General features: G+C 36.0%; 1 protein-coding gene across 2 annotated transcripts in view; it reads right to left on the bottom strand.

Annotated features, from left to right (window-relative positions):
• Nucleotides 1-20,295, bottom strand: part of PTGER3 (prostaglandin E receptor 3) — a 75,282-nt gene that overhangs the window by 18,036 nt on the left and 36,951 nt on the right. Inside the window, exon 3 of one of the 2 annotated variants that reach the window (XM_081306335.1) lies at nt 16,532-19,561. The exons of the other annotated variant lie outside the window; for it this stretch is intronic. Within the exon in view, the coding sequence (XP_081162461.1) occupies nt 19,544-19,561 (18 nt within the window). The 3' untranslated portion in view covers nt 16,532-19,543. Of the gene's footprint in view, nt 1-16,531; nt 19,562-20,295 lie in introns of those variants that run through there. 2 annotated transcript variants of the gene reach the window in all.

Genomic DNA, 20,295 nt, shown 5'->3' with positions numbered 1-20,295 from the left:
TCTTAAAAAGACAACGTCCTAGAAATTTAAAAATCTCAACTCAAACCAATAAAAATGTTGTAAACTGTATCTGATTACAAAGTACTCACTTTGTAGTATAAGTTATATGTATATACTGGTTATGATGAGTCTAAATTCTCAATGCATTCCCATTTCTCTAGTGGCAAAAACATCAAAATAAAAATGACTAAAGTTCCATTAGTTAATATACGGCCATTTGGAAACTGGATCTTGCCTAAAAGAAGTTAAAAAGCCTGTTGCTTAATTTTAAATACAAAACAATACAACAAACCGTCTAGTATTCAGCGTTTCTTGTTCATAATAATGTAATAACTAGGAACCTCAGGCAGTACCTTGATAGGTTCTCTGCCGTAAAATAACTCATAAAGAGGAAACACATTTTAAAAAATAATTCAGAATATGTACAATAAGTAAGGAATTAACAGAGCCCTGATTATTAGCTAGGTACCAACTAAAACTGCTTTTCCAAATTTCTCCCAGTTAAATGTGGACATAATGACAAAATTATGGTCACAGTATAAACAGAAGTGATGAGATTTCTAGAGAGTCTTTTTTAAGAGAAGAGGTACACCCTTCTTTTTGTCTTTCTTCCTCCTTCCTTCTGACCAGAGGTCAGACTAATGACTGGAGCTCAAGTAGCCATCTTGGACCATGAGACCGTACACTAAGATGGACAACTTGAAGTAACTTTAATCTCTGATAATTACAAAGTAGTTAGATCAGTCCTAAACTACCTAAATCTAGAATTTATAAAAATAGCAAGGAAATACCCTTCTTTATTATTTTAGTCATTGTTATTTTGGTTTTCTCTGAAGCTGACTAAAATCTAATATATTGATAAAATCATTTCATTAGCCAAAATACAAGCAGCTGTCAGAAAAAAAAGCTTAATGTAATGCAAAGGAAAGTCACATTAATTGAAGGAAACTGATAGTTTTCATTATATCTAGCCTAAAATTAAGTTAATTACTTAAAATTTTCTGTCCCCAGGTTTAGCAGCTGACATGAGGAGATTAGTTTTATTGGGCCCAAACATGTGTCATACCTAGAAGTTCAATTATTTCAAACTGTTTGCATGTTGTTTTTCCAAAATTTGTACAATATTTTGGCCTTTTCAAAAAGAAGAGCTGGCATAGCTTCCTAACACCAAGCAATACAAATCTGTCCCCTCCCCATTCTGGGTTCACAGTATAGATGTGGCAGTGGCAAGAGCTCAAAACTGAAATCAGAAAAACTGAACTTGAATCTGAACTCGCTGTAAACCTGGAAATGTTTCCTACCTTTCAACACTTGGTTTCCTTATCTTTGACGTCGGGTAATGGTAACATCAGCCCCATTTCCTGAAGGAAACTGGGATTACCAAACAAATAAATGTATGCAAAAGTGTTATCATTGCTATTAAAATCATGTTGGTGTTCACTTCTTCACTGGGAAAGGTGCTTTATTTGTATGGGGGTGGTGGTGGTATAACTACCTTTTTTTAAAAAAAAATTACTCTTTTGCCCCCTGCATTAACTTCTTTTCTCTCCCTTCTCAATTTTATGGTTTTATAGACTAATTTTGTTTTTATAACGTGTGAGTTTTGGGGAGCTACCTATATACAAGTATTTTGGTTAAAAGAATATTACTGAGAATAGGTATTTGTGTAACTTACAGCTGCTTATTTGGACAGATGCTGAAAACAAAAATAAATATATTTGCTCGTGAAAGAAGACTGTTCAGTTAGAATATGTCATTTACTGATTGAAATCTAAATGCTATGTGCAACAAATTAATTTTAACCCAGAATCCAGCATCCAGACACTTCACATAGAAGCATTGATTTTCATAGTTATCAAGTAATTATCAATAGTCATAAAAATGATTCAGGACCCACAAGCTTTTGAAGTCCATTCTGAATTATCAAAGAAATATTACCCAATGCAACCAAAATATTTAATTGTTTTGTGCCACGCCACAGTCAGACTTAAAACAGGGAAGCACTGGATTATCTCTGAAGTGTTCACCGGGAGCAGAAAGAAAATGTTCCAGTTCCATTTCACAGACAGCAAAGGTAAGATTGAATTGTTACTCAAAAGAAAGCAGGTTGTTTGGATTTCCTTGTTGAGAGAGCTGCCTTCTAAATTCTCGTTCAACTGGCACTGCCATTTGATTAATAATGACCTGACCCTAAAGTCTACTCAGATCGTCTTTCTGTTCTTCCTCCCTCCTCCCCACATACCATTAGAAGTCCCCCTCTCCAGTATGACTTGGAAAAATGAATCATTCTACAAGGACCTGAATTCACTGCAATTTCTGAATGCATGGAGCTTCACTACTTCTTTCAACGCTAGAATTCTACAAAATCAATTGTTCAGACACACCAGCTGGTAAGAATCCCACAGCTTGCCCTCCTCCCTGCCAGGCACTCAGGTGGAAACAGCCCAGTGCTAGTAGGAAAACAGGCAGCTCCTGAGTGAGCAAGGAAACATGTCTTATCATCTCATTTCATTTCCTTTAGGACTCACACAAGCAAGGAAAGAATAATTTAAAGGCTCATCCTACGCTAAGACCCTCTCACACAGCAGCATGACTACATCACCTGGGACGCATCTGATGAATGACCATCAACGCTGGCTTCATTACTATAGCAAAAAACATGTCTGAAACTTGCAGTGGAAGTGACTATGACACGAACCTGGCCAGAACTCTTTGAATTTAATTCCATCAGATACTTAAAAGTAAAGTCCATTAACCTTATTTTTCCTCTTACCTTTAAAAAAGTACACCTTAGATCACTCAATGTTAAATTTCTCCCTCCTCTAATCCAGAACACGGATATTAGATCTTGAAGATACTTTTCTCCAAGATAAATACTCCCTTAAGAATCTGTCCTGTGTAGTGGGACATTCTCATCTTTAATTCATTTGTTCTTTAACATCATTGTTCCACCTTTGTTATTCACCAGCCCCCTCCAAAAGAAAATATCAAAATGCATCACAGATGATATCCCTGGTAAAGGGAAAGCCCCCAGAGAGAATAAGAAAGACTCCCAGGCCTCCTGTTAGGATATAAAATGTGTCTGTGCGCACAGAGCTCTAAGTATGTCTTTGCAATGGAGACAGAGGATATTAAAGAGCTAGGAGACTTCCATACTATACTCCTTTTCTGAGAAATCCATGAAGTATTTGAAAGTGAACTGGCCTTGGGCAGAAGTCCACATTTTGGTCAGTTAGGTTAAAACATCTGGCCATGCTAGACTCCTTTTGACGTAGCCCATTCATAAACTTGAGGAGTAGCTAAGGAGCAATAGTAGAAGAAAGCTCAGTAGCTTTTGAAGGGCTCCAGGAGAGGCTTTTATGCTGCTTAGGTGTGCTTTGGGGCTTTCCAGTCTTTGAATGTGGTACTTGCATGCTTTGCACCTTGAGGGCAATGTGTAACTGTGCTGAGGCCCAGCAGAGTAATAGGCAGGTGGTAGAAGCTGAGTACAAACTGGCTGGATGAATGAATGAAAGACTGAGAGAATGGTAGCTGGAGTTGTTGGGGAAACTGTAGTCTAGTGATACTGCTCAAGACAAGAAGCAGAGTTGTTTTCAAGTAGTAAATGATGAAAACTTTGGAGCCATACTGCTGTTTTCAGCCTTTCATGTCAAAAGGAGGTGGTCAGAGTTAGTTTCTATCAAAAGGGCTCTGGGTTCTTGGAAGGGAAGTGGGTTTCATCCTTGTCAGCGTCTGTCTTCGCTGCTCTGTTTCTGAGTGGTCAGGGTGCATGGATGTGGGATCAGTCTTAGTGAATTTAGATTGTGCAGCCAAAGGCCACTCTGCTCCTATTGCTCTGCTTCTGCTAACCACTCTTGCGAGCCGTCCATGGGCTGTGTGTATGAGCTCTGCGCACTTGAGCATATGTGGGGACTGGTCTGGCATTGAGCGCTGATTGGGCTGTGCCATGTAAATGTGCCTTTCCTCTTGCTCTGCCTATGATCTCACACAGCACCTGAGATGCATGTGACTTGTCAAGATGTCAATCAATCTGCTGACCACAAGACATCATAAAGCAAGAGTCCACCTTCAAAACCCTATCCCCTGCCTTATTTGGTGAAGAACATTCCATCGAACCTCCCTTGTGTGTGTCCCCCTTTTAAAATAAAAATAATCCAGGTGCATGCTCTCTTTCCAGTGCTGCCCAGCATGGAGCTGACCCTTGGGAGTCACTGAGCAGTCTCACCCTTGATCTTAGAAACTGATGTTCGTGTGCTGAGTGGGTTCTTCACCATTTCCTTAGTTATTGATACAACCAGCTCCTTTGAACCTAGCTCATCTCGCCAGCCTGGCAAGATGGTGACAAACCACTGTCCTCTATTCTAAACCAGACAATCACCTCCCAGCCTGGCATTCCCCAGCTAAGGCCCTACATGGACACATGCATTAAAGCAAACTCTCTTTCCCTTCCTCTTACCTCAAAAACTTAACGTAAGAAATGAAGAATGGTTGCACCCATGAGACTAATAAGTCTTTTCAATTTAATATTCTATCAATGATGGCACCAAGAAAACTTCACTGGGAAGGGAAAGGAGGCATCCTAAGTGATATGTGTGCCAAAAGTTTGTCACCTTTCTAGAATCAATTCCTAATGATCATTAACAGCTACTTGTGGAAACACCAACTGTTTCTCTCTAGCACTGTAGAAAGTTATGTAAACCTCAATTGTTTCCACTAACACCTCTCTTGGACATCCTTGAACTTTTTATTATATATACTATTTTGTGTGTTCAATAAATTCAATTCGATAAATATTTCTACATCTACTTTGAAACCTTCACTGACTTCGAAGCTGGAGGTCTGGGGAGAAGAGGAAATGGGAGAAGCCAGAACAATAAGATTAGAAAGGTGTGGTTTCTCACTCAAGAAGCTAATGGTCCTGGGGAGGAGTCTAAAAGCATGTGCATGTGACTACAGAACGTGTTGAGCAGTACCAAGTGGTCACAGAAGCAGAGAGGAGGCACTACGGATGTACTAGCCAGGGAGTCATTAATTCTGAATGAGGCATAAGGAAAAAATTCTTGAAGTGTCAATATTAAATTGACCTGGGCCTTGATGAATGAGTAGAATGTTCTCAATTAAGAACATTTCAGCAAAGAAAACAGTAGGGGCAGAATTGTGACTGTGCATAATGTGCGTTAGGAAAAGACCCACAACAAGCTGGGCTCAATGTCACTGGACACACCTGGAATGGTATGTGTACACCAGTCTCCTAAGGGCTTTGAGTAAGTTAAAGCATTCCAGTTTTGTACAGAGGGCACTGGGAAATAGCAATGATTTTTAAGGATACTGCTACTATTCCCACTCTCCAAATTAAAAAAAAAAAAAAATCAAAACTCAGGAGGGATAAGAAACTTACTCTACAACATGTGTTGATGTAGTGTTGAACTGAAGTCTTTAACTACAGCCCCCAAACACACCTAGTCTTAGTTGTTTTTTTAATTGATTTATTTTTATGGACAAGTAATGATTTTATATAATTATGGTGTATAAATAATCTTTTGATGTAATTATCTTGATTTAAATTTATTTATCTATAAAATCAAAATAATAATAATACTCTCCATCCACCCAAAAGTTTTGATCAAATAAAATTATAGATGTTAAAATGCCTTAAAAAGTACAAAAGAGTGCTATGAGTGTCCATTATTAGAATAGCATGATTTTTATTGATATCACAATTATAACTGATATTACTCCTGAAGTTACATAAATGTATTTCTGCAAAGATGATTAGTGTTACTTAGTGTTACCTCTGGCTTTGAATGGCTAACTACTCTGCTTTGCCTATATTTTGTCCCATTTCCTTTCACCAACTTGTAAAGTATTATTTCCAACTCATAGAAAAGTAAACACAGGCTGACACAGTTTGAAATCTGTCCAGCCACGTAGCTTGTAAATTAAGAACCAGGCTTCAAATTTATGTCTTTAAATCCAAACCCTCCCCATGTGGCTCCCCACTGCCTTGTTACGGATGGGATGATGTTCTGAGCTCTTAGGACACTTTCAGATGATGTGTTTGGGGAGCAATAGCGATGCCAGAAACCTCAACAAGGATGTCAGCACCTGGCTTTGTGCAAGAACACAGCTGTTTCTGAGCCTGTTGAGGGTTGTGTTGAATAGACAAGTGGTATATTTCCTTGGGGCTTGACTTAACCTGACCCATTTTCTCCCATCCTCTGGGATGGAATGGTTTTACAAATCACACGAATATTGATTTTTTGAAAAAGTCCAAAATCCCTCTATGTATATGTAAAGGTATTGATTCCTTATGGTTATTTCAAACTCTAAAGCTTCCCTGAAGATCTACTGAATCATTTGTTTCTATATTTTGAAGTTTATTTCTTTTTTCTCTTATTTATGAAACTTAAAAGAAAAAAAAACACTAAATAGACTTGGTAGTATTGTACAAAAATTTAGTGAATGGTAATGACATGGGCTTATTATTTTAAAATGTGTGTTTTACATTGTTTTTTTAAAAAAAAAACGGATCAGAGTAGATAATAAGCTGAGTTTGGCCAAATTCATTCTTGGCAACCTTTCACATTCAGTGAAGATGATCAAATCATCCAGTTGTAACAAATATTAGTGATTGTTAGGTGTTCTGACTTAACTACTAGAAAATTATTGTTATGAATGTTTTTCTAAATAATGTCTTTGTTGTTTTTATGAGTAAAGTTTTCAAACAAATTTCAAGCCAGTAAGATAAACATGGAAATGTTAGAAGACTAGCTTTGAGGCTATGCCCATCCAGAATTCATTTACATCACGTACAACATAATAAAAAGAGGTTTGAAGCAGGGCACTAAGCTCAACAGCTAAATTCCAACAAAATCTTTTTCTCTGACACCACTTCAGACTTTGTGACCATATAATGACAAGTTTGATGCATGGAACTATAGAATTCCCAAGTTGGAAAAAGCCTTAAAGTAGCTATGTATTCCCACTTTCTACTGTAAACTCTGTAGCAATTTCCCAGCAGTTGCCTGAACATGACAGGAAACCCATTATTCCCTAAGACAGCTCCTTCCATCTTGGGCCACATTGCTTCAGCTCTTCTTAAAATAAAGTCAAACTCTTTCTCTCTGTAGCTTCTTCCCATAAGTTTTACTCTAGCCTTCAGGAAAATAGAATAAGTCCCTATTCTATGTGACGCTCCTTCAAACATGTTAAAGAATTCACCAGAGCTTTTAGGTGTAGTAAGGTTTGAGAAGAAACTTGCAGAGACAAATATTTGAAAGGATATTAATCAAAACAATAACAATGGTTAACTTTGAGTAATGTCATACAGGGAAGTTTTCTCTGGTCTTTTTGCTTTTTTTCCATTTTTTTTTTACTTTTACATACAAATAAGTATTTTAACTACAATGAAGAGACAATGTAAACCCATTCATTTTGTGAAAAACATTTAAATCATACAAGTCATTAATGAAAACTGAGATTTTACTTTGAAGAATCAGAGAATCTGAAATCTGTAAATGATAAACCTTGGTCTTCCTAGAATCTATACCCACATGTTAGGGGCTCATAAATTCAAAAATTCTCTACTATTCTGTTTACTAATGAATTCACAGCTAGGAATAAATAAGTGACTTTATGTACCCTGAAATAAATTATTGTTCTGCCTGGATCTTGGTAATTCTATGACATTTTGAACATGAAATGATGATGATGACAATCATGATCTTGATGGCTAAGTACTGCATGAAGAACCTGGCATGTATATCAAATGGTTTATATAAATTAACTATTCAAATGTTTACAGTAACCTTATCAACTAGAAATTATTGATCCAATAGTCCTTTACAGATTAGGAACTTGAATTAAGGCTGTAGACATGTTGTACTAGTTTATATTTGATAAAGAACACATAGGTCAATTTGACCAGTTCATATTTGTTTCTTTGCAGAAGAGAACTATCATCCTGAGATTCACCTCTTTCTCCATGATTTTTTTTTTTGGTCTAAGTTTTACTGAAGGAAATTCTTACAGGGATTTTTCAAATACCCTTTGTGCTGCTGGAAACATTTCCTTTTCTCACAAAGTGTTTCTTTCAGCTATTTCAGTGATGTGACCAAAAGACCTGACAAGAACAACTTTAGAGGAGGAAAAGTTTATTCAGGTTTCTCAGTTTCAAAGGTCTCAGTCCACAGACAGCCAACTCTGTTGCTCTGGGCCCAAGGTGAGGCAGAACATCATGGTTCTACCTCAGGGAAGGGAATGGAGGAGAAAAGAGGCTGAAGAGATGGCACTAAGAAGCAAAGAGACAGCTTCACATACCAGAAACAAAATATTAATCCCAAAGACATGCCCTCAGGCACTTAACTCTTCCAGCCACACCCTATCTGGTTACAGTTACTACTAATCCATTCAGTGGATTAAGGCACTGATTAAATTAGGCTCTCATAACCCAATCATTTCACCTCTAAATAATCTTGCATTTCTCACTTATGAGCTTTTGGGAGACATCTCATATCTATACCATAACACAAAGGTTAAAAAACTTCAATAAATTTATTTATGTTGATATTTCTTATTATTTCTTTTGCTTTCTATGAATTGATCTATATCCTTATCTTCTTATCCTAAGTCTTGAGAAGGTTGGATAAAATTTGTAAGCTTATGCATGTATTCAACCTTAGTTGGAAATTGAGCCAACTTAAGAATGCTGAGCTTGAAATCAATATTAATAATTTGTGCTAATATAATAATTACCATTTATTGAATGTTTAATATGCGCCAGGCACTGGGTAAGTATTTGCATGCATTATTTCATCTGATGCTTACAATAAATGTGTTCTCTGGTGAAATGATTATCATCTTCATTTGTAGCTAAACAAATCAAAGTTTGGAAAAGATTAAGTTAACTTGATTAAGGTCAGCTGATTAATAAGTTAACTAGGATGTGCCACCAAAATTAGTCTGATTTTAGGTTCCATACTCTCAAACACAATACCATATGTTTAGGCCTCCCAAAATAACACTGAGGAATGGGCAAGGGTTTCAGGATGTCTTTTTCTACATTACCAATGTGGTTTATGGATTCTTTGAGTAATTACTACTGCTTTTATAGCTACTAATTACCACTGCTAATGCAACAACAACAATGTCCCCTCCATATTTATTATATCCACAACTCTTCTGAAAGATTTACATATATTACATTATTTAATCTTCAGAGATACCCTGTAAGGTAAATGCAAAAATCCCAATCCTTTATATAAAGACACAAAAAATCTTAATGAATTTCAGTAGTTTCAAGTTCTACAGCTATTAACTCAAAGTCCCAGATAAGACTCCATAACACATACTCTCACACCCCTAAGGTGATCTGACCATGACACTTCTCATCCAAAACCAAATTCTACTAATTTCATTGGCATTCTCGTTGACTCTTACATCTCTACAAGGACATTCCTCCCCCGCTTCCAAATGGCTGTGTTTGGCAAATGAGAATAATTCCTAAGGTTGAGTGGACCACTCTTCATTCAGTGAAATGGACAGTATTTCCCATTAAAAAAACTCAAGCAATGTAATCATCGATTGTTATTTTAATTTTTTTCTGAACCCCTTGTCATATTAAAACCTGCTCTTATGAAATGGTATTCAAAAATTACTGTTATTTTTTTAAATGTTATTATTAATAACGAACCATTATGAAAAAATTTCCAGGCTCCACATTTAATGCAAATTATATAGAAGTTGGCAGCCAGAAGGGAATATCACTCAATTATTTGCCCTAAGCAATGGCTCATTTAATGTATTTTAATTAATTCTTGGCTAATAAAAACTTTTAAAATAAAGATTTGTAGGTAATTGGTTGAATCCATTCTGAATAAATTTCAACTGAGTCCTGAGCTGTCTGAGACTGTTGAATATTTATATTAAAATTGTCAAAGGTAATGTTCAAAAGAAAAACAAAACAAAGATAAACGCCCATATGCACTGATTTTTCAAGTGAACAAAGCTTGCATGGGTTGCCCTTGGAATTCATTTAGCAATGACAATAGAATTTGAGTTTTAAAGATCTAAAGATTGCATTGCTTTGAGCAAAATGTTCTACACTGTTCTAATCAGTCTGACTGGTGGAAATCAGAGAGCAGTCCATTGAAGAGAAAAAACACTAAATGCATCAAATCTATTTTACCTGTTAGCAATAAGAGAAGGAAGACTCAAAAACAGGGGGCAGGAGCCCTTTCTCAAAGACAAAATATGCTCCACTGTGAAATTGCATTTTGCAGGAAGAAGCTAGAGCAAATTTCAAAATTAAGCCGAGGGAGACCATAAACAAGATGATTCTGCTGCTGACAAAGGGCCTGCTGTCCTTTCTTCTGTCCTAAGTTTTACAAATTCTCCTCAGAGTCCCTTTGTAATTAGAAAGCAGAAGTAAAACCTTCTGCTTTTCAGCCTCTCAGCAAGCCTGCTCCCAAGTTGCCATCAGGAGAGGCAAGGTGAACAAAAAAATGAAAACAAACAAACAAATAAACAAAAAAGGGCTGGAAGAGATGCCATCTTTAATAAACTAAATCATAATAAGCTCTTAGCTTCCACAAAACCCACAGGCCAGGCAGGAAGTGGAAATGCAGCTTCTCTGTTCAGACATCTGCTGCCAGGAAGCCATTATTTATTTGCCCCATTGCAAGAGTGGTCCTGTATCTAACACGGAAGGGTCTGAATGTTTGCAGGAGTGCACATGTGCCCAGATTGAGCATATGGACATTCAATTTTTTGCTGAGAATCTTGTTTGCTGAATATAATCAGTACTGCTGGAAAAGCTGACTCTTCATGACTGCCCAAGGCATCAATAATAGAGTGAATGACTTTTGAAACCGACCAGATAGCAATAATAGAGTGAAAGCCTTTCCTTTAGTGGGTTTTAGAGTAGCTGTCAGAGATAAACTTGAAGCTTCAAAAAATAATCACAGAATAATTATTTGCTCAGTGATTATACGATGATATTTAACTGAAAATAAGGCATGAGCCCCTGCTTCACTTATCAATAACTCTGTGGACTTGGTGAGGAATCAGTCTATGAACCTTAGTCTGTTCACCTGGAAAGTACTGATAACAGGATCTACCTTGTGGCACTGGCATAAGAATTTGGTAACATACATGAATAAAGATGCCCCATAAAATGATGTCTAACACTGTTTTTATCACTGGTCTTATTACTGTTCATGCTTGCTTGAAATCATTCTCCTTCCATTCCCAAAAGTTTGGCTCCTTACATATTCCTAATAAGAAGTCTTTCAAAACAAATGTTGCCAAAAAGAGTGAAAAATTTACCAAATACAAAGAGATGGAATCTAGGCAACAGGGTAACCAACTAAAGAGAGGTAAAAGAATGAAGAAAAATTGTGTTCTTAATGTAATGAGAAGATGGACACAGAGCTAAACCTAGCAAAACAGAAAATCAACATATGAAGACTAAATTTGATGAAGCAAGAAATCATAATGTAAGTATAGAGATAGGGTAACCTATGCTAGAAGAAAGGTTAAAAAAAAACTGAATATAGGGTCTCTGGAGGCCACAATGGTGGGGTAGGGGTTAGGGTTAGAATGGGACTGTAGGTTTCATAAGTCTTTTAGCACAATTTATTTTTATAAAGAGTTGTACATATTTTACTAACAAATTATTCAAGAAAAGAACTTATTTTAGAAAAAAATACACAGTTGAAGTATAACAAGTATTTCTCTCTCTCTCTCTCTCTCTCTCTCTCTCTCTCTCTCTCACACACACACACACACACACACTCACATACATACAAACATTACTAAGCCCAAATGTAGAAAAATCTCCCTGACTTAACTCCTGCAACAATAGTTCCTGAGCTGCAAATAAATAAATAGGACTCATGGTCTACTGAAAGCACAGGATTAGGTAGTTTAGAGGGAAAGGTGGGAGAAAAGATTAACAAATGCTAGGCTCCCCTATTCAAGAATCTTAGAATCGTTGAGAAAGAGCTCAATCACATGAGGGAGGGAGGGTGGGAAAATAAAAATTCTTTTTGGTGAAAAAAAAAAAAACAAACGGAAACTTTTCATGAGTATTGTTCTCTTTGTCTCCTAGAAGTTTCCTTTGTCTCTAAGACTCAGGAGAAAAAAATTTATCTATGAGAGGATGAGCTTTGTTTCCAGAGGCCAGACACTACCAGAGAGAAGGGAGGATCACTGTACCTAGATACATCAATCCTTTATTCTACAGATGAGGCTGAAGCTAAGCATCTTTCCTAGATTGACACATGAGGTTTGGGACAAGAATCAATCTTCTAACATAACTTAGGTATTCTGGCAAGTGTGCAATTGCCAAATTTGAAACAGGGAAGGTTGTACTAGACCTGTTTGAGATAAGAACAGTCACAATTAACTTCCCTCCACTAGTGAAATGAGGATAATAATATCAAGCACTCATATAGCACTTTCAATAGTGTCTTTATCATCTCATTTAATCCTAATAATTCTTGTGCTGATGAGAAAATTCCAGTTCGAAGAAGCTTACTGAATTGTCAAGGGAAAATAACCTGTGACTAAAAAATCAGAGTTGTACCTAAGCACTTTGTCCAGTAGGGAAGCTTTTGTTTTTAATTTTGACACAAAAATAGCATTTTTGTGAAATGACTTTATTTGAAAAATGCTTTGAGTTCACAGTTTTTTAGTAGTGATAAAATAAGTAAATCATTTTAGCTTTGAATTATTAATTTTCTGAATGGATTGTAACAGGTATATTCAAAATGTCCAGGGTCTGAGAAAATTTAGAATAATAAGGGTTGTTCATATTTAATTAGGTCTGTACAACATTTAAGGCCCTGGTTTCCCTCAGCATACATATATCAAGATTATTTCTCCAAATGTTTTTAAGTAAAAGTTAATTTTGTACCCAAATGCTTAGTAAAGATGTTAAAGCAAAAAAAAAAAATTAACTGAACAAGGATTACTGAAAACAGGACAACCAAGAACCATTACTTTTCTCTAATAATGGCCTTTCATGGATCTTCTAAGAAAACTCTAAATCACTGACCCATAAAAATCAACTTGCTATGTTATGCAGATACTTCCACAGCTGACCAGTTCATGGACACACATCCAGAATGTGTGTATTTTGGTATTAGAGAGCTCTTTCTAATTGACAAATACTTTGATGCTCTAAAATCTCATTTCCAATCTTCCTCAATAAAGCAATAGAAATACAAAGATAAATGTCATTAATTGCTCCATACTTTTCCCTCCAGAGATGTACAAACTGTAAACAACAGTTCAGTATTCTACTAATAGCTTTAAGGATTTCCTTAAAGAATTATTAATTTTACATTTGTAAGAAGATCTAGTGAGTGCATGCCTTGCATTTTTACACAAATGTTCAATCAATAAGGTAATTCTTGCTGTTTTCATTCTAAATAGCAAAGCACAGTTTGAATGTATAAATAAATAAGTCTACATAAAGACCATAGAAAAATGAAGTTATATTCTAACCAAATAGCTTGTTTGTGTATAGATTGTATTTTTTGGTGTGGGGGGTGATATTTTACTTGAATTTTGAAAAATGACATTTTAAATCATTCCTGCTGAACCAGCATGAGAAAATACTAAAATAACCTCATTGCTGAAGGCAAATGTCATTGGATCATTTGTAATTTATTTTTAAAAAAATTGTTCTTTCACTTTTTAACTTATTTTATGATGAGAGTCACATATTTCTCCTCTTTTGAATTGGATTTTGTTGTTTCTTATCCTCATATGATAATTTTTAAAATAATTGCAGTGTCTAATAATAACTCTATCCCAATTATACTGCTTTACATTATGGTTGTATAGTGAGATATCAGGGAATTTGGGTATTCACAGGGAACTAATTATATTGGTTTGAGTTATAGTTTTAGGTTTTCTAAACAAACCTGGAAACTCACTTGGGTCCTTAAATTATAAAGTCTCTGTCACAGCAAGAGTTCTTAATATGTGTCCATAAATTCCTAAGAGGTCTATTAACAGACTTTTGGGGAGGGAGTTGCATGACTTCTGACATTTTACAGAATCCTCTGTGCTTTTGATGGGGAGGGGAGTCAGATCTTTCCTCTGGGTCTTAGAGGGGCCTCTGATCCCCAAGTGATAAGGAAACCATGAGCTATAGCACACTTCAGTACTTTCTAATTAAATTTAACTTTAAAAGGCCTCAGCAGACTATGATTTCAGAATGAATTTTTTTCCAATGTCCTTTTCTAAGTCAGATTCAAATGATCTTGTATATCATATTCAGTCTTCTTTTAAAAATTACATCAGTGTATTAACACAGATTATTCACAGTCTTTGTCAGCCTCAAAAAAATTATAGTTAATTAATGAGTAATCTTATTCTAATTTAATTATTTTTGGACAGATTTGGTAAGCAAATCCATCTTCGCATTTTATATAAATAAGAGGTTTAAGTAGTGTCAGTTATAGAGATCATGACTTGAACTCTGTCATCAAAATGCATGCTAATGACTGAGGAATCACAGACGAAGGCAAGAGAGGCCCAACCTTACCAAGAGACATTTGCCCAATATTTCACAGCCCTTTTATAAAAATCGTCTTTCAGAGGAAGTGAGGCTTCTACAGCTCTGTCACACAGACCAATGTGCAGAGCCCATTCTCTCCTATGAAGCCACCTGTCTGGAAATGTGTCCCGAGTCACAGAGAATTATAACAAGAGTTTTTTGAAAGTTCCGGGAGAAAAGGACTCCTTTCAGATATCCCTCTGAGAGACGTATAACCCTAGGGCCTCTTATCGAAAACAGAAAAGGGATTGGAGGCATCAATAGAAAGATGATACTTTCTGAGAAATTGTACCTCCTCATCTGTGAATGGGTTTATGTGATTATGGAAGCTGATCAGGGCCTGGGGTGATCCAGGCATTGTTGTAGTGGTCGCACCACATTTTTGTGCAGTCAGACATAAATGGGTATTCTAGAGCGTCTACTCCAGGAAGTACGACACTGCCTGTCAGGACCAAGGCCTTGTCCTGCAACTACTACATAGTGTCACTTTAGGGGCCATGGCCGTTGCCAAGGCAGAGGTTCTATCTGGGGTCTCATGCCTCCTATGGCAACTTTGGCAATGTCTGGGGCTATTTTTAATGGAACAACGAGGGACACATTACTAGATCCTAGAGGATAGAGACCAGGACTGTCATTAAATGACCTAGGATGTATAGGATCTACCCACATTCTCCAGTGGCACTAGAACTCAGTCCACTTGAAGCCTGTGTCAATTGTAAAGCCTTGAACAGAGTAAAGTGAAAATATCCTGAAAAGTTCTTTCCTCCTGGGTTAACAGCTTCTTCTTTCTCTGAAACATCAATTACATGTCATCTTCTCCAGGAGACTCTTTCTCATTTCAGCATCATGTCCCCCAGGGGCTCTCATGGTGCCATATGCTTATTTCCTATTCCCCAAGTAGATTTTAAAGGTGTTGAAAGTTTGGGGTTTTCATTAATCCTTATGTCTTAGCACCTTCCAGAACTTGACACAGAATTATAAGCACACAACAGCATATGTTGAAGAGAAGAACAAGCCTGGGAAATGGCGTGGATTCTCCGTATCCAACATCCAGACAGGATTTATTCAAGACTATAATCAAAGCACAAGGGCATCAAGGATCTTTGACCCCATGTCCTTTGAGGACATGAAAGTGGGGAAAGTCTCACCCCGTGGCAGTGTTGGCAGTCTATCACAGAAGTGCACATTTCTGGGCAGCCATACCAACAGCAGCTGTAATGATTTCTACCTGAAATGCTATACAACGAAGATGGTAGAGATCCAGTCCCAGGTCTCAGAAGCCTCCTGAGAGAGGAATGAGGGACCAACATTCCCAGATGACTTTTCTTAGTGAGAAGGACAGCAAGCTCAATGTGCCGCTTTTAATGAACTTGACTGTGCAGTCTACATTCAACAGAGATTTTTTTTTTCCCTTTACTGAAGGAAGAATGGCCTGAATAACATGGGGAGCAGGGTAGTGGGACAGCCCAGCACTCCTCTCTACGAGGACTCAGCTCTCACCAGTACCTAGGTATTGTCGGTTGAAGAATCTGATTATGAATAGGCACAATTCTTATCTTTGCTGCCTGTAGACTACATCAGAATCCAGAAGAAAGAGGAAAAACTAAGTTCAGGATAATTTGTAATGTGCTTTTGTGTCAAAGACAATAATCTTGGAATTATAACCTGAAGAAGTATCATGTTGAAAATGGGAAAAGAATCTCTCTCTGATTCTAACAAATTAAGGATACTTTTTTCCTATGCATGATTATGGAAAATAAAACAAAATGATCTAATTGTGCCACACAGCATTGGGCTGCTGTATTACATTGTGTTTTTATTTGACAAAACATGCCAAATAGGATTTTTGACAAAATACTTAATACAATTGTAAGTTAAATATTCCTGACATGGGTTGGCATCAGGAAAAAAAGACAGGGACATTTTAGAACATTCAACTTTATTTTCCATTGACAAACACAACATAAATAACATACATTTATTAAATACACAGACTATCTATGACTTAAATGCCATAAAATTCTAATGTACTTTTCATAGTCTCTTTTATTCTTCATCTACACAATATTAAAGATCAGCCATTAAAACACACTGGAATATATTTTTAAATGTACTGAAGATAACTGCACAAAGTCTTTACATAGAGGTGACAAAACATACCTTCCCAGTTAGCCAAGTTATGTAGGAATGGGATGCTGGGGAGGGGGCATGGAGATCCACATTCTTCTATACTGATCTTCAAGTAGGGCTTCAAGTTCCAGTGATGGAACTTCCCTAGGTGCACTATGTAAGTGGAACTACATCTGTTTGTTGTGAACAGATCAATATAATCAAAGCCTATTTTTAGTCATCTTAGACAGTCTCATGCCATTTGTACAGAAACATTTGATAAGAGAGAGTAGGTAAAATAATTTCCTACCTTCCTCCCTCTTTCTAAGATTACCCGAGTGAAATTGTCATTTTCTTTTACAGAAAAGAGCTGTGGCCCTTCCTAGCTTTGTCCTATCAGTGAGCAAAGGTGCAAAGATAAATGAATTCTATTCCTCTCTTTGCTTCTGGAGGCTGGTCTAAAAGGACAAAAAATTTTAACAGGTTGGAAGTGAACAGGTTTTCTCCCTTATCCTTAAGTTCTCTATCCCATCTCCTATGCCTACCTATATATGTATCCTTCCAAAAGTAGAATATTGAAGAGTATCAGAAAGTTATATGCATTTTCCTTGTTTACTAATACAGCTTTGCTTTCTCCAGAAACTAAAAAATATATAAGGAAACTATTTTCAAATTACTATTAATGGATGATTGGCTAGACTTCGACTGGGTACCTGATTTATACTAATTGATATTAATCAATTAGTATTAGTTATACTGTTTGATACTAATATCAAATAATTAATAACTGATTTATACTAATATCAAAATATTCCAATTCTAGAGATGGTGACAACAAAATTTAGAGTTGCACATTTGAAAATAACTTTATATGGGAGGTCAACTCCAAAGTGCCCTCAAAAAAAGGGAAAGAAAAATTTGTTCCTGGTGATCTTTCTTCTCTTCCTCTCTTTGTTCCCATAATAAAGTTTTCCCATCACATCAGACTCAGATCTTTTCACATCCTAGGGCACTGGCATATTAGAAATGTGAAGCCACCCTCTCTCCTCTGAATACAATCCTGGCTTCTCTCCAGTTGTAAATCTATCTGTTACTTTCTTTCTACAAGAAAATAGGTAGACAGGTTAGAGGAAAGAGGAGTAGGGAGAAACAGACCAGCTCCTAAAGAAGAAATATGTAATCCAATAGGTATTTGGATTGCTTATTATGTGAAACTCACTGATGCAAAGCTTCTGAAAATAATTTTCATCCCCAATAAAATAACTGTGTGACTTATAAATGAATATGTTGCATATCTGATGGAATTGTATTTCTAGAGGCTCATATGTTACTCTGCTTGTGTTATCATAATGTCATGGTGTGTAATGGACTCTTCATCATAGGAATTATAAGACAGAATACATCAAATAAAATATTTCCCTAATTCTCTGATTCATGTTTCATCTGTAGTCTCCATCTGTTAGTTTCCTTGTAATGCTAAACTGATCTCAACTATTTAACAAATGTGTTATATGAATTTAGACTGACTTAACTTTCATAAATCACTCTTCCATGTCTACCACAATCATGAAACATCACAGACGTATTTCACCTCTTCTCAGCATATTATTGCAAGAAGAGAAAACAGTCGTATGGACTTGGCCACAACTGCAAGATTTTGTATATTTATTTACACCTCAATTTTGATAGATTTTGAAACATATAAAAGCACAAAACAAGCAATAAATAAGAATCTGTGAAAACATAGGTCATGGCCTATGGCATAAAGTTTTTATTTAATTAAAACAGAATTTTTGAAGTTATTCTAATTAAGCTTTTAATGTCTTTATATTAATAAATCGTCTGCAGTCTCATTATGTCACTCATCTCAGCATCTTGTGTATTTCAAGAAGCTTTTGGGACTGACTTGTGAAAATAAGTAGGCAACATACAAGTCAAAAGTTGCAAAGAACAATTTTTTTTTTCTGTCTCTAATTTGATCTTAATCCAAAAGAAGTATAAAATGATTGTCACATGCTGAAGATCAAAAGTGGATCACTAATTTGGAGTCAAACACCAACAAAATGTATGAAAAACATTAAATAAATAAAAGACCTAATCTACTTGAAATTCTAATATTCGAATAGCGACAATAAGTGACCACATTCTCAGAATACTGCCTGTCATACTTTTTGTTTGCCCATTATTCAATGTCAGCATGGCCAGAGGATCTTTCATAGTTAACTTACATGAGGTTGTACAATTCGTTTCTGTCAAGTAATCTTTTATAGAAAAAAAGATGCATTAAGGAGACAATATATGTGTACCATTTATTTCAGTGTAGTTTAAATCCAGTCTGACTAAACACTTGCATTTACTTAGAATATCTTGGTATACAGCATTAGGTAAATTCGGTATATATTGAAATAATACATTTTGTTTCTTCAACTGAACACTATTTTTAAGACTTTTGCCTTTGGATTTTTGTTTAAAAATTAACTGTTCTTATTCGAAAACATGCCTTCATTCTTTTCTATGACAGAGCACAGTGTATCTATTTACTATTTGAAAAATCATACACACTGTGGACATTGCATATATTTTTACATTCCATTCACTTGCTTCTTTCCTTGTGGTTTTCAGTGTCTCTAATTGTTTTTTAATCAACACTTTTAAGTTTAGGAATTGTCATAATTTATGCATTTTTTTCCTGTTCAGATATTTTAGCAGATTGGGTAACCCCCACCCCCCAAAAACCCAAAAGACCCTTGCCACAATTAAGCTTTTCCTCCTGTCAGATCAGCAGGATGTCCGTAGAGGTTACTGTGGTCGGTAGTTTCCTCTTTCTTGTAAATGCCAGGTTTACACACAAAAGGTATGACAGAGTTAGTCTGCAAGCTTGTCCTACAAAAAGATATTATCTCTGTTTTCTTGGTAAAATCTTGTGAAACCTGTGCCCCCTCCCCCATGGGTATAAAGTTCAAAGAAATTTTCTGAAATCTTTGTTCATAGGAAAAATTCTAGAGCCACAAATCTGAATCCTGCAGTCAAGAAACCTGCTTCCTAAAAATTCTTCAGGTGTCCAGCCTCTTCTGTCCTACTTCCATATATGCACAGATAAACAAAGTATCTGAGAATAAACTTAAAGGCTAATCAACTTGCACTTAGAAACAGATATGACTCTCTGCAGTAACCATAGATGTCCACTTTCTAACGACCCTAGAACCTTTGTACAACATTCTGAAATCTAATCTCAATTATCCTCAAAGACTGAAATCATTTGGGATTTTTATTTCTGGTTAGGTTTCCCTGGACTAACAAATGACTGTCTACATAACAAAAGTCACATGCTATTCATACAATTTATTCCTTTTCAAGCTTGTTTATAAATGGCCACTTATCCATTTCTACCATGTATCTCCTGGGCAGAAATTTATTTAGTGTTGAAAATAAGTTTCAGGCTCTTTTTTCTTTCTGTGTTTTGTGGTTTAATGAAAAATGATATTTTTTGACAGTAATCTCCATTATCATTTGGAAATATGACTCCTAAATTATTAATACAAATAAAGCACTTTGTTGTAAAACAACAGGGTGCTACACTTTGGAAGATAAATTTGTATCCCTGTAATTAAATTAGC

This window comes from Spermophilus citellus, assembly GCF_964194105.1.
Source record: "Spermophilus citellus genome assembly, chromosome: 9".
NCBI classification, from domain to species: Eukaryota; Metazoa; Chordata; class Mammalia; order Rodentia; family Sciuridae; genus Spermophilus; species Spermophilus citellus.
Note: the sequence above shows the minus strand (reverse complement) of the source record. Positions and strands in the feature narration are given on the sequence as shown.